Here is a 14,214-nt window from a genome sequence, read left to right on the forward strand (position 1 = left end):
TGTATGATGAGATGAAGGAAATTATTGAGATAGTTACGGAAAATGAAACTTTAATTGTGATGGGTGACTGAAACTTGATAGTCAGAAAACAAAGAGGAGGAAAAATAGTGGGACATCAAATGGGGATAAGGAATGAAAGAGGTGCTGTCCTTTAGAATTTTTCACAGAGCATAATTTAATCATTGCTAAAACTTGGTTTAAGAATTGTGAAAGGAGCTTGTACATGTGGAAGGGAACTGGGGATGCTGGAAGTTTCAGTTTAGCTACATAATGATAAAACAGAGATTTTGAAACCAAATTTTAAACTGTAAGGCGTTTCCAGGGGTAGATGTGAATTACGAAAATAATTTATTGGTTATGAACTGCAGATTAAAACTGAAGAAATTGCAAAACCGTAGGCATTCAAGGAGAGGGGTCCTTGATAAATTGAAAGAATCCGAGGTAGTTCAGGGTTTCAGAAAGAGCTTTAGGTAGCAATGTACCAGACAGGGGAAGGAAAACAACAGAAGGTGAATGGATAGGTTTGAGAGATGAAATGTTGAATGCAGCAGAGGATCACACAGATAAAAATGTGAGGCCTAGTAGAAATCCTTCGGTAACACAAGATATATTGGATACAACTGATGAAAGGAGAAAATATAAAAATGGAACAAATGAAGCAGGAAAAAAGCTCCTGGATTACATTCCTTCTGAATTATTGCGACTCTTGGGAGAGCCAGTCATGACAAAACTATTCCACTTAATGTGCATGATATATGAAACACAGGTATGAATACTGCTGAACCATCAGCTCAATAAGCCGTAACTCCAGAATATTAACATGAATTATTCACAGAAGAATAGTAAAACTGGTAGAAGCTGACATCAGAAGATCACTTTGAGTTGTAGAAAAATGTAAGAACAACTGAGTCAATACTGACCCTATCTTAGAAGATAGGTTGATGAAAGTAAAAAAACTGTATTTATTGATTTAGAGAAAGCTTCTGACAAAGTCGAGTGGACTACACATTTTCAAATTTTGTATGGAACAAGGATAAAATACAGTGAAGAAACATTGTTTACAGATGTACAGAAACCAGATTACAGTTATGAGTTGAAGAATATGAAAGGGAAGTAGTCGTTGAGAAGTGAGTGAGACAGCATCGTAGTTTCATTCAATCTGCACAATAGCCAAGTGGTAAAATAAACCAATAAGAAAAATGTAAAGGGAATTTAAGTTAAGGTTGGAGTTGAGTTATTTCAATGACATTGCCATTCTGTCAGAGACAGGAAAGGATTTTGAACATCAGTTGAACGAAATGAATAGTATCCAGAAAACAGACTATAAGGTGGATACCAAAGAAGTAAAAAAGGGTTATTTAATGTAGCCGAATTAAATGAGAGAATACCGAGGAGAATAGGTTATGAAATGAGACACTAAAGGCAGCAGATGAGTTTTGCTATTTGGGCAGTAAAATAACTGGCGATGGTTGACGTAGAGAGGATAGAAAATTCAGACTGGCAACAGCACGAAAAGCGTTTCTGAAGAAGAGAAATTTGTTAAAATTTAGCATAAATTATTTATCTGGCGTGTGGACAACTAGTATGAAAGTTTAACATGAACACTAAATGGTTCACACATGAAGATAATAGAGGCTATATTAATGTCATGCTAAGTAAGAATGCTGAAAATGGGATCGCAAGTCCAGCCTGGAACCACTCAGCACATGCCTAACAAGTAGACACAGCATTGGATTCCACCTGATGCATGGTGTCAGGCTGCTTGCAGTCCCCTCCATAATAAGCTTACTGTCCTGTACGATCTGGAATTCAGTATCAGTTCCAGGAACAGTATTATCAACAAGAATTAACACTTCATGCTGCAATCTTGTTTACGGAGAGCACATGAAAGTGCAGATGGACCTGAACTGTCTGCCTCAGCAGAAATTAGAAAAAGTAATGCAATTATCAATCTGAAGATTGGTTTGAACACCACATTGCTTTACTAGGCATGGTACTATTGGAAGTAGTATCCTGTAGCTTTTCTCCAACTTTTGAACTGACTTACCCACCCAGTTACAGGGACACCTACAATTTAAATGTGGATTCAAAACATGATGTAGCTCAGCATTTTTCATATCAACAAACATTGCCAGAGGGAAAAGGGGTGATAAATGACAGGGATATTCCTTGTAAAGTAGGAAACATTTATGATTTTTAAAAGTTTAAAATTTGGTACTTCTTATGTATTGTTTGAAAAGGTTTGACTTTTTACTGTATGGCAACAACAATTGTTGCTCATTATTGCTTCCCCTCCATAACTTGTAGCCATTTTTATATGTCGATGCGTTTTTCATGTGATGGCAGTGTGAATTATTGGAGATTTTGGACCTCGATTTCAACTCATTGACAGGTAAGAATTAGTATGTCATTATTTATATTACTGTTACATACCCTAATGTATTGCATATACAGTATAAAATTGAAGTACATTAATTACAGGTTAGGGTGAATAACATAATACAACAACATGAACTTTCATGTAACATGAGTCACTTTTATGTAATTAAGTTTATATATTGAGAGGAATGTTGGAGATAACTTCATCTTGTTCTGTAATTTACTTCTTTGTGTGAATGTGTAACTAATATCACTATTAAAAATTTCCCAATTTGAACCAATATTGTAAAAACAGAAAATTAAATGTGTAACATGAGTCACGTAATTTGAGTCACCGTTATATTTTTTTAATGTTAAAAGAACAGGACGCCCTTAGCAGCAGCAGAAAAACAGAAAAGGAGGTAGGAGAAGTTAAACAGGGAAGAAAAATATGAAGAATTTAAGAAGAAGCATCTGGAGGAAGCTAGAAAAAGTCAACAGAAGCATTAAAAAAAAGTTCCTGCATTTGAGTCCACATAAACAATGACTTATTAGAAGAAACAAGCTCTAAAACCAACGAGAGAGTTCGAAAACATAGCGCAATCTAAGGTAGAAATCAGCAACACAGTGCAGCTGGGTTTTCACTGTATAAGTCACATGTGCCGTAGATAAAGCCATGGCTCAAGCTGATCATTTCTTGCCATTGTCAACATGACAAAGTCATAGTTGTTCTTGAGCTGTTCAGTGACTTGTGTGGAAATTCATCAGATGGAAAGTCTGAAGGACCCAGTGATGGCAGTAGTCCACAAAACAGAGACCTTAGTTCTGAAACTAGAGACCTGGTAACTGGTTTCTACTGTCATGACATCAGTTGCCAGTCACCAGGCAGGGAGCACACAATTCTGATTAGAAAAAATAATGAGAAAAAGTTCACTTTCATCACTTAGTAATGTCCATCATGGAAACACATGGTGTATTCAAACAGGAAGAACCTGAAGTTCAAATTGGGAAATAGAAGCATGGCCACCACATGTTCAGTTAAGCGCAAATTACCTCATAATATATGTTCATGTAAATATCACGAAAATTTCATAAATGCCATCAGCAGCCTTCATAGGAAACATGATAATATTTCAGCTTAGAGCAACAAATTTGTATCTGCCAAAATTTGCCAACCACTCAGTGAGCTTTGTTGGTAGAATGAATGTAAACTGTCAAAATGGTAGAGGTCTCAAACTAGCCCGTAAAATTGATGAGCTGGAAATTGCAAACTTATCATGGTATATTTGGAAGATGGAAGAAAACAATTCTAAACTTATTAAGTCAAAGAAGAAGGCTCTACAGCTGATATAGTGAAATAAAAAATTTCCATAACCCCTCAGTTTCTTGTTCATTACTATACAAAGAGAGCCCAGTCTACATCACATCATCAGAAAAAGGAAATAGTTCTGAGCCAATATTCTACGGAGTTTGCATCGCTGCTTATTGATTTTGCTTAGAATTATATTTCTGTTTATGAAGATAAGGTGCAAAATGCATATTGAGCAAATACTAGATGGTGCATTAACTTCTGCTTAGGCAGCTGCAAGTACCACAACTATGCAGGTTTTTCATATATCCACTGATGAAATTTGAGGAATCAAGGCGAAACTTAATTTGGCTCAAATATTTCCTTCAGCATCATCAGTACAAATAAAAAGCATTCACTGCTTTCACTACAAGGAAGGAGTACTACAAACATATCTGCTGTCTCCAAAGACTTTCGCTGCAGCAGATCGTGATACTGAAGAAACTACAAAACGTGTGAAAATTGGAGACTGGTACCAAGTGGAATATGATGGAAAATTCCATGCTGGAGATGTACATGCAATTTTTGGAAATTATTAATTTGTGGAATGCAGCATACTGGTCACTATTGGAAACAGACTGCAAAATGTGATGACATTCTGTTTACACGGGACATAATTTTACAGAAAATTAATCTGCCTGATGTTGTCCATGCAAGGCAATATTTTTAGTCATCGGACTCCTCATTGAGTTTACAGTTTATTTTCCCAGATGTCATGCTCTTATAATTTTTCACAATGTTTAAAAAGTGAAATGTTAACGTTAACTTTATCTTATGGGTCATTCCATGTCAAGTCATCCAGGGAATGACACTCATTATCTAGTAAATTTGAAAATTGGCTGCAGTTTTTAAACAAAAAATGGTATGCTGATACTTTTTTCCCTGAATAGCATTTCGGACATGTAGTTTAAATTGTCCAATTAAATTTTTGTAATTTTATTGTTAAAATAGAAAAAATACTTTCGATAATTGCTCCCCCCCCCCCCCCCCTCCCCAGAAAACACTGAAAAAATTAGAAACTGATCTACAAATAATAAAGTTTCATAACACAAAAAAGTCAGTATTGAGAAATCAATGGCACTGGGGAAAACAATTTTTACATCACAAACATCATTATCAGGCCAATAGAAGGATGGAGATGGTCCATGAGGATGCATGAACCTTACTGTAATATCTCCTCCTTCGCAATTCACCATCTCAACAATTCCCATATACCAAGAAGAGTCATATGCATATGCAACATAGCAGATGGGCTGCACAGTGCATTCTTGCATTAGTGGCGGCAGTGCATCTGAGAAATCATGCATGGCACTAAAATCTGTATCACAGCTCAGCCCTTTTCGCTCCAGTCTTTGTTGGTGATATTGGTGCAATGTGATGCATAGATTGTGTTCCAGAAATTGTTTTCGCACTTGTGAAATGCTGAGAAAGATAATGTCTGACTTGTACCATTTCATCTTTTGAAACAGAGAGAACTGAAATGCCTTGCAGGTTCTCACGACAGAATTCAAATACTTGTGAAGCTGCAAGTATTTGAGCTTTATAAACTCTTCGTGAACTTGTTTTTGTGCCAAGTCTTTTAACAGTGCCACCAATACCATCACAGGGAGATTTGCCACGGCTGGTGGCAAACAAGGACCAGCTGCACTTTATGTTGAAGTCGTGTTCATGGTAGCAGATATTTCTGAAATTCTTACAATTTTTATATTGTGCAGCACAACCATCAGTGAAATATTCAACATATGCAAGATAAATTTCTGGAAACTCACACTTAAGAAATTCAATATAGTCTACTGAGTCTGGTACACAACGGCAACATCATGTTCTAGATCATCAGAAACAATGCAAATACTTTTTGCATGCAACTGTTTGTCCTTTTTGTAATATATGTGGACAGTGTGAAGAGTGCTGCTGCCTTTATTCCATTGGTACCCCTGTACTTCATCTTGAACAACAAAATTGAGATTTTCACTGAAATCCATAAAAATTAACACTGATCCTTCATCAAGTGTTTCTTTCTTCATTTTCAGATAAGCAGATTGCGATTGAGAAATAAAGAGTGTGTAGTAAGTTTTTCAATTTTCTTAATTAGTGTCTCACAGAATTCTGACAGAGAAGTGATTTGAACACTTAAAATCATTCATCAGTTAATACCCATTGACTGTACTGAACCATCTCATCAGGATCATAGTCTTCTATTTCATTTTCTAAGTGGGTTTGAAGCAACGAACTGGTGGAGCATTTTTCACACAGACGAAGCATACAGACTCGGCTATGTTATTATTTTAATTAGATCTTGGTATGTTTCTTTAATAGAACTGGAATTTAGAAGCAATTTAATGTTCCTGATAATCCTGCAAGTACACACTGTTTGGGTCGAAGAGAAGCAAATTTTGAGAATCCTACTTTGTCTTCAGGATTACTTAAAACAAGATGCTTTTCTTCACAGATATTTTTGCTGGTGCTCACTTCGTCTTTTTTCCCAGGAATTATTCTTGTGTTTTCATCATCCAAATAAAAACTCTTTACTTTTTGCACTGTATCATGTAGCAATGTCGTTCCTCTTTTCTGCTCCGCCATTGATAAAGTACCCTCCTCCTTAAAAGAGCTCTTGCTTGTCGTACCAAACATTCAGAAACCTGAAACTTGGAATTGACTTTCTGTCGAGAACAAGTAGGCGGCACAAGATTAAGTAAGTGAATCCCTCCCGATTATTTGCATATTCAATTTTCTGTTTGATTTTCTTCATGAGTTCATCATGATGTTTTGCCTTTTCTTCCACTTCTATTAAATCACTGTCAGGGATAGTGCTTGCATCAGCTGCCAGCTCAACTTGATATGTATGCGAAATTTTAGCTGTTAGAGCCCCAGCTGCTGATTCCAATTTTCGTTTGGCTGCTACATACTGACTATGCCGAGCAACTGAATGCAGCTTTGCAGGAGATACTCCTAAGCTTGTTAAGCTAAAGCCTCTCATTTTGAAAGTCTTTGCCTTTTATAAACTAATTTCATGCTATCCAGATGAAACAGATCGTTTATGGCGCTTGAAGGGATCACAGCAAATTTTCTTATGTAGAGAGAATTTGCGCAGGTACCTGACTTTGTGTTTAACACACACACACATGAAACACTTAAATCACAGTATGAATGACTGTTGCTTCGCCATAATAAAAGTCCTTGAGCTTCACTGGTCAGTTAATTCACACGTCACAGCATTATCGCATATATCTTGCAAATACTGTCCAAGAAAACACTGCCTACTTGTACTTTCTATATTGCTTCAGTCATAAAACCAATATTTGTCATAAATAATTCAAAACATGATTGGTGTAACTTAAAAAGTAATTAAATAATGAAAAATCATTCTATCCCATTGTTTCATTACTAAAGTATTTCACATTATTATTGTAACATTAGGAGACTTACTTTTGTTTTGGAATGAATACTTAAAAACTGCAACGACTGAATTTTTAACCAATAATTGTCTCTGGGTACAACTCAGTACAAGAGCTCAGAATTGCTTGCTCAGCGAACACGACTCAAAACAATGGAACTGGATGACGCAGAACATGTAGTGGCAATAAAACAGTGTTCTCAGATATGATTTGTTCCTAGGGAAAACCAGTGGAGCCAACTTCAGCATGGTAGTCATGTATTAGCAACTTCAATATTTCTTTTACAGTAACATTGTTTTTCACATTTTCCATTATTTCTACAAACTAATTCTTTCTGTGTGACATAATGGAATATTTATAATAATATTGTAAATTTTTCAAAAGTACCTATAAGGGGGCAATAGCTAAAAAAATTATCATATTCATGCATGGATTTTGTTTAAAATAAATTATTTACAATTTTTTTCTGAAATGTACAAGAAATTCAAGCTTCCACTGCAAAAACTGTAGGTCTATGAAAGCCTGAATTCCTGAATCTATACAACTTTTTTTTATCATAAGTGAAAAAGTAATTGACCTGCAACATTTACATTTTGGAAATGTGAATATATCTAGGTAAAATTCCATCACCCAAAATTTCAAGGATTTGTGTGACAATGGGGGTAATTCCTGTAATTTCTGGATGACTTGACGTGGAATGACCCTTATTTGGTAAATAACATCATATTTTCGTTTCTCTGCTGACAAGAAAAAGTTTTTCCAACGATAAGTAGCAAGTAACACGAGTCACGTAACATTGAGTCACATGCTTTTTTCATAAATGGTCAATAATTACCAGAATCAACCACTGACCCACATATCACCAGCCAGCAACTGCTACCCTGTGATGGACAATGTACAGTACTGGCTAGAATAGCACTGCCAAATATCAACAAAGAAGTCACAGCATACAGGCAACATACAAATGCATGGTGCAGGTCAAACAAGTTTTTCTGTGGGGAAACTACCAGGATAAACCACAGGGATGGATCCAGAAAGAAAAACTGTCACAGGTGCACAGAATGAAGGTTGTAAATCTATCAACCAAACCACTGGGGAGAACCAAGGCTGACTTTATAAAATGGTGGTTCCTTCTAACTGATAGAAGCAATGTGTGTGAATGTGGTGAACCCCATATAGCAGCGAATCCTCCCCAATGTCTTTTAGATCCATGTTCAACTAGGACCCAACAGTGCAAAATGCAACTACACATAACACAGCCCGATATTAGCCTGATAATATCTAACTTTCTGTGCACAGCTGTATGTTCCCAACAGAAAATAAATAAATATATTATTATCAAAGAAGCAATGGGCAGAGAGAAATTAACAGATGCCACATATTGATGATCATGCAACTTTCTTTTATTTCAGACATTCATATTGTGTTACCAATCACACGATTATACACTCTCACCATCGTATGCCCAAAGAGTTGTTCTGACTATTGTGACTATTGACATATGAAGGCAATAACCTAACTTCAGGAAACGCCCCACTGCCGATTAAAGGCTCGTGGGATGTCAGTATTGTGGCCTGAGTGAAAGAATATTGTGTAAGCATACTAAGGGAACTAGGGCAATGAATTCAGGGCCCAGTGCATGCTCAACTACTTCCACACCTGAACATTTTTACATCAAGTTTAGACCTTAGAAATCCAACTGCTTCTGCTACTGTTAATTTAGTAACAATAAATTACAGAACTACGAACTGATGATAAGTTATGGAGCTGGAAGGGGATGACTGGGACATAGTTAAGGAAACAGAAAATTGATGGAAAAAAGGAAAAAAACAATATCCAAATGTTGGGTCAAACGAAGCTACCAGTAGTCTAGGGCCTAATGAAGATATTCCATATGTCATGTGTGTGGAAACAGGATGAGAATAGAATGCTGATAATATTTATTTTGCATCTATGTTCACTTTATGAATCTAAGTTGCAGTACGACAGACTGATATGCAGCATAGCCTGAGGTCTAAGTTAAGTTGTTCGGTTGGTTTAGGGTATAAAGGACCAAACTACAGTGTCATCAGCCCTCTAATTTAGGTTGTAAGTTGACTGGCTGTAAGTGGCAGTGTGGTACCTATGGAATGCTTCAGTTAATACTAAATGTTTTCCCACAGTGGAAATTAGCATATGGGAAATTCAGGTGTATGTGTAGACAGAAACTCAATAACAATACTACACATACTGAAGGAATCTTGGACGGAATAGCAAGTCATATCCATGACACCATTCAAGAAGCAAGATTCTGATGTGTGAACATTCTGACAAAACAGAAGAACTGTCCTGATGTGACAGTGCCTTCACCTCAAAACCTTTGTTGTGGTGACAGAATGCTCAGTAGTGTAGCCTGAGGTCTAGGTTAGGTCAGAAAGAGAAACTTTTGTTGAATTTGTATTTTACCCATAGGTCTACATTCGCTCTATTCTTAATGTGCCTACTTTTAATTATAAATAACAAAAGTGGCACAATAAAGCCACAAAATCTGCATTACAGAACTGATAAAACTTCTTTGGGGGAATCCTTGGGAGATTGATAATAGAAAAAACTGGGGTTACACGTAAATTGATAGAATATGCATAGAGGGAAAACACATTTGTCCTTCACACATTCTGTCAGAAGAAATTATGTAAAAAATGCAACTGGCAAAGGTACAATAAAACAGAAAACGAAATTAACTATATATTACCAAACAATAAAGAAATTAAGCAGAATGTGATAGTCTTAAAACCGCTTCAGAATTTCATGTCATCATAGCACAGTAAGGCCCAGAGTAAAAATATACACAAAGCTAAAAATGAAAAATGCAAGAGATAGCATATCAAAAAAATGTTGATTAGAATAATTTTCTCAGAATACTGAGATAAACCAGATCAAATGTAGCAGAACGTTTAAATCTGTATCAAATCAAATTTGTTCCTACATTGGATAACAGGAATTATTTCACAAAAAAACATTTACAAAAACATAAAATGGCTTATCGTAATAAGAAAATTGCAAGTGATGAAGAGAAGGCGTGAGTTACGACTAAACGAAAGTCAGAACATGACGGAATTGGTCGAACTGAGCGAAACAATTCGGAAAAAAAGTGTCTCGGAGAGATTGTGAGTAGGCAGGCTTTCACCTACATTTTCTGTAAGAAACGATTCAAAATCATAAGCAGATGGGAAAATCATGTGGTTATGTTGACAGTTCATAACGTTAAGACGTGGCATTAAAATAATCAAAGTTCGACGCATTTCTCATTTAGAACCGTTATCTACTGTATTCAATCATTTTTCACCTAAGTAAGAAAAAAAATTAATGGGTTGCAAGATGAGTATCAGTGCAGAATTAAAGGAGCATTTGAGTGACTAGAGTTAGAATTATTACTATGGTTACTCAATAGTGCATAGTTTTTATACAGTACCAAGCTTTTACTGAAACAGTCTTGACTCACCAGCCTCTGCTTTTTTGGAATACATCAAATTGTTGATTAAAAAACATGATCTCCTCTGCAGTATATTTCTACAAATGTTCATATTTTGTGTCTTTCACGCCCCCAAATATAACTTTTCTCATACATGCAAAACTTCGACACAGTAGTTCTACTGCCGGTCTGTTTCATAACATTCAAAACTATAATATTATCTTTGACTAGTTTGTAAACAAATGGTATGATTGGTCTCCATAAGCATGTAAAACTTGCACATGCATGTCCCTCAATAAGACCTTTGGTTCCCACATGTAAACAAACAATAAATTCTCGAGCTCCTGATGTTTAACCCTTTCCAGCCCAACTTTTATTTACTTGTGGGAAAAAATATTTTTTCGCGTATTTCCCTACATAATGATTGGAATAATATATATTTATAAGAAAATTTGTTATTTTTTTTGTTTTTGGAGGGAAATTTGAGATGACTCCATATGACATCATTGGGCAGGATTTGTTTCCTTCAGTCAGGTGGTTGGGATGTCACAGTGCTTGGTAATGGAACTTGAATGAATATTTTAATTACACAATTTGATGCAGTTAATTAAAGAAAAATTAGTACATACAATAATGCAACCTGCATTTCAGGGCAATTTTATGTATTTTTTACAGCACGATTGTTACTTTAGATGAAAATTTAAGAAACAGTTCCTGTCTTTGGTATTACATTTGATGCATTTCGTTCGAGAATATGCTGTAATGCACAATTTACATCTCTGTTTGTTTTCTACATGCTGTGGCCAATGTCCAATGTTGTCGTACCTTACATCATCAACTGGGCTGGGAACCAATGGGGCTCGTTTCTTCACAACTGTAGGCGATGGACTGTCATCTGATGGCCGTCCTCGTCTTCTTATCAAAATGTCTTCTGCTTTTAGTAGTCCATGAGCTACATCAGACCGAAAAATCAACAGAGACATGTGTTTAATAATTCCTCTTTGTCTGCAATGTCGGCGGTATAGGAGCCACGCATTCACAAGACACATGTCAAGGAGGTGGAATACGATCCTTAGATTAAATCTTTTCACATCAATATTACTCCTATACAAAGCAACCAGCATGTCGTGCAGGTCAACTCCTCCCATAGAACGGTTATATTCTCTAACAATGTCTGGCCTTGGAACATCAATATGTTTCCGTTCTCCCACTGACCAGCGTTTCACTGGTTCTACTGGACTTACTCCTTTGTATGATGATGCAAGAACGACAGACTTGTTATCATACCACTTCAGCGCTATGATGTTCCTTTCTGTTTCAGTTCGATAATCGTATGATCCTCGTCCCTGCTTTTTCAGCTCACTGTCTGCTTTTAGACTGCAGCCTTGAAGTCTTGTGGGTCTAACAGTTCCAACAGCCAAAATGCCATAGTTTTTCACGGCAGAAATAAGATTGTAAGAGGTGAACCAATTGTCTGTAAACACTTTAAAATTTTTATATTTTGGCAGTCCTTCCACAGGCCTTATCACAATATCACCACTTATACCAAGGCCAGTATCATTGTGTACAGTTCCTTTCCCTCAGTATATTATAAAATTGTACACAATTCCACTAGAACCAGCACGGGCAAAAACTTTTATACCCCACTTGTGTCGTTTGCTTTTTACATACTGTTTCAGGGGTGAATGACCTTTGAAAGGAATGATTAATTCATCCACTGAATGATATTCCTCAGGTTCAATAATTGAAAAACCTTGTTTGATTTCGTCAACAAATAGTCTCACCTTGAACAGCTTGTCATAATCAGGGTCCTCTCTTGGTTTCATTTTAGTGTTGTCATTCACATGTAAATAATTTCTTAGCTTATCAAACCTATTTCTAGGCATTGAGTCAGCTAATGGAGAAAATCTTGTAGCCTCTGCCCAGTACATTCTGTAACTAGGCGTTTTCACAACACCTGCTAGGATGTTTATCCCTATATACTTTTCTATTTCACGAACATTTGTATCTAAAGATGCACATGTTTTCTGTGTGCAGTATAGATTATATTGTTCGACTAGGCTCTGGATAATGTCATCACTACACATTGTTCTGAAATACTGCAAAGGTGTCAGTTCATCTCCTGGAGGGTCAGAAAAAACTGCATTACATGATGTGTCCACTTCTTCAATGTCCTTCATTCTCCACCGAAGATCCCAGTGTGTATCACACTGAATTTCCTGAGCTGAATGACTTGGAGCAAGGTTTGTCTCAGCAAGTAATCTTGAAGCTAAGGGAACATCATCCTCATCATTGGATTGAGGGTCCAGAATTTCAACCATATCAAGGTCCATTCCTTGAAGAAACTGTATATCCAGTGTAGTAGGGTCCCGCTGCCAAGCATTTTCAATCTCTTCCTCCACATCAGACGTATCAAGTTCCAAATCAGATAAATCACCTTCGAGAAGCAGCAATATTTCTTCTTCTGATAATGATTTATGATTGCGAATCATCTGGTAAACAAACCAGGAATTTTTCACTAAAGCAGCAAAAAAACTGGTAAATTATATTAAAAAAATTTTAACACATTAATATTAGTCAGTATAATACAGTTTCAAAAGAAAATTGAAAATATTAGAGTTACACATTATGGTAAACTTTAGTCGAAGTTATTGCATGTACTACATTTGGTAACATAACAAATGCCCAATGCTGCCAAATGGAAACACACATGTTTGTGACTTCCAAGCAGAAAATTATAGTAACTAGCATTATTTTCAACGTGTTTACCATTTAATTTACACTTTCAACAATAATTTATTAGTGCAACTTTTATATTAGTTTGCTTCCTTTACGTTGATATAATATTTTGAAAGTCCAGCAGAGTGCACTGTACCATAGACACCATGCAACAATACTTTTGTCAAGGCATTGTAGCCTGGTGCTCTCTGTTTTAGCGAATTCACGGTACCCAACCTAAGAACAATGAACTTTATAAAGCCCTGCACAGTTGTTTATAATCTTTGGACAAATAGTTTGGCCTTGGGAAAAAGTTAAATATGATGATGCCATATGACATCACTGGGTTGGAAAGGGTTAACAAAAACAAATACTTAAAAATTAGATTTTCAGACACTCAGACGTGTTTTGCGAAACAACTACTTAACAGTTGTTTTTAGAGACGACCATACCGATACACTGCTCTCTCTTAAGGTCGATCAAACTTAACGGAACAGAATGGAACGCCAAAACATTTCATAATACATTTTAAATCACAGTCTAACATAAAAGTCGCGATGCACCATCTTTTTGTGGTATACCCACTGCGGCAACAGCGCACCAAGCGAACAGGAAGTTATATTAGTGAATTCGGTTACATCTTGTGAAGGCAAAATCGAATCGTAATTGTTTATATTGGTCTGTAGAATAGTTTTTACAAACGGCAGCGTCCATAGCGTAAAACAATGAGGCAACAATAAGAAGGAGACACACCACAATTATCCATTTTTAGGTTTCCTAAAGACCCTAGGCGGTGTGAGCCGCTACATTACAGAACAGTTTATTTCAATGTAACTGCCAAAGTAGTCCCAACTGTTGATAAAAGAAAAGGAATCACCTAGATGTAATTAATGAAGAACCTAAATGTAAAGACTTTCTTTCAAAAATTTACTTACATATTGCAC

At 36.2% G+C, this 14,214-nt stretch overlaps 2 protein-coding genes across 3 annotated transcripts in view; both read right to left on the minus strand.

Moving 5' to 3' along the window:
• The window catches only part of LOC124612619 (39S ribosomal protein L54, mitochondrial), a 28,817-nt gene extending 18,032 nt beyond the window's left edge, over window positions 1-10,785 (minus strand). For both annotated transcript variants that reach the window (XR_006979553.1, XM_047140915.1), the window contains exon 1: window positions 10,583-10,785. Coding sequence is in view for 1 of the 2 variants with exons in the window: in XM_047140915.1 (XP_046996871.1) it covers window positions 10,583-10,664 (82 nt within the window). In the remaining variant the exon portion in view is untranslated. The remainder of the gene's footprint in view (window positions 1-10,582) is intronic.
• A 467-nt stretch (window positions 10,786-11,252) lies between these two features.
• On the minus strand, window positions 11,253-13,044 carry LOC124613289 (piggyBac transposable element-derived protein 3-like). The gene is made up of 3 exons (XM_047141984.1): window positions 12,171-13,044; window positions 11,383-12,026; window positions 11,253-11,309 (listed from the first exon to the last, which is right to left on the minus strand). Exons 1-3 carry the CDS (start codon window positions 13,042-13,044, stop codon window positions 11,253-11,255), a joined length of 1,575 nt encoding a protein of 524 aa, XP_046997940.1.
• Window positions 13,045-14,214: the final 1,170 nt, after the last annotated feature.

The sequence above is a fragment of the Schistocerca americana genome, chromosome 4, assembly GCF_021461395.2.
Source record: "Schistocerca americana isolate TAMUIC-IGC-003095 chromosome 4, iqSchAmer2.1, whole genome shotgun sequence".
NCBI lineage: Eukaryota > Metazoa > Arthropoda > Insecta > Orthoptera > Acrididae > Schistocerca > Schistocerca americana.

Excerpts from the sequence above, each read along its gene's own strand:
- LOC124613289 (XM_047141984.1), bottom strand. The coding sequence starts at position 13,044 with ATGATTCGCAATCATAAATCATTATCAGAAGAAGAAATATTGCTGCTT. Across the intron at positions 12,027-12,170 it reads AAAAGTTTTTGCCCGTGCTG|ACAATTGGTTCACCTCTTAC; the intron begins GTTCTAGTGGAA and ends AAGTGTTTACAG. Across the intron at positions 11,310-11,382 it reads TTCCCAGCCCAGTTGATGAT|CATATTCTCGAACGAAATGC; the intron begins GTAAGGTACGAC and ends TGTGCATTACAG.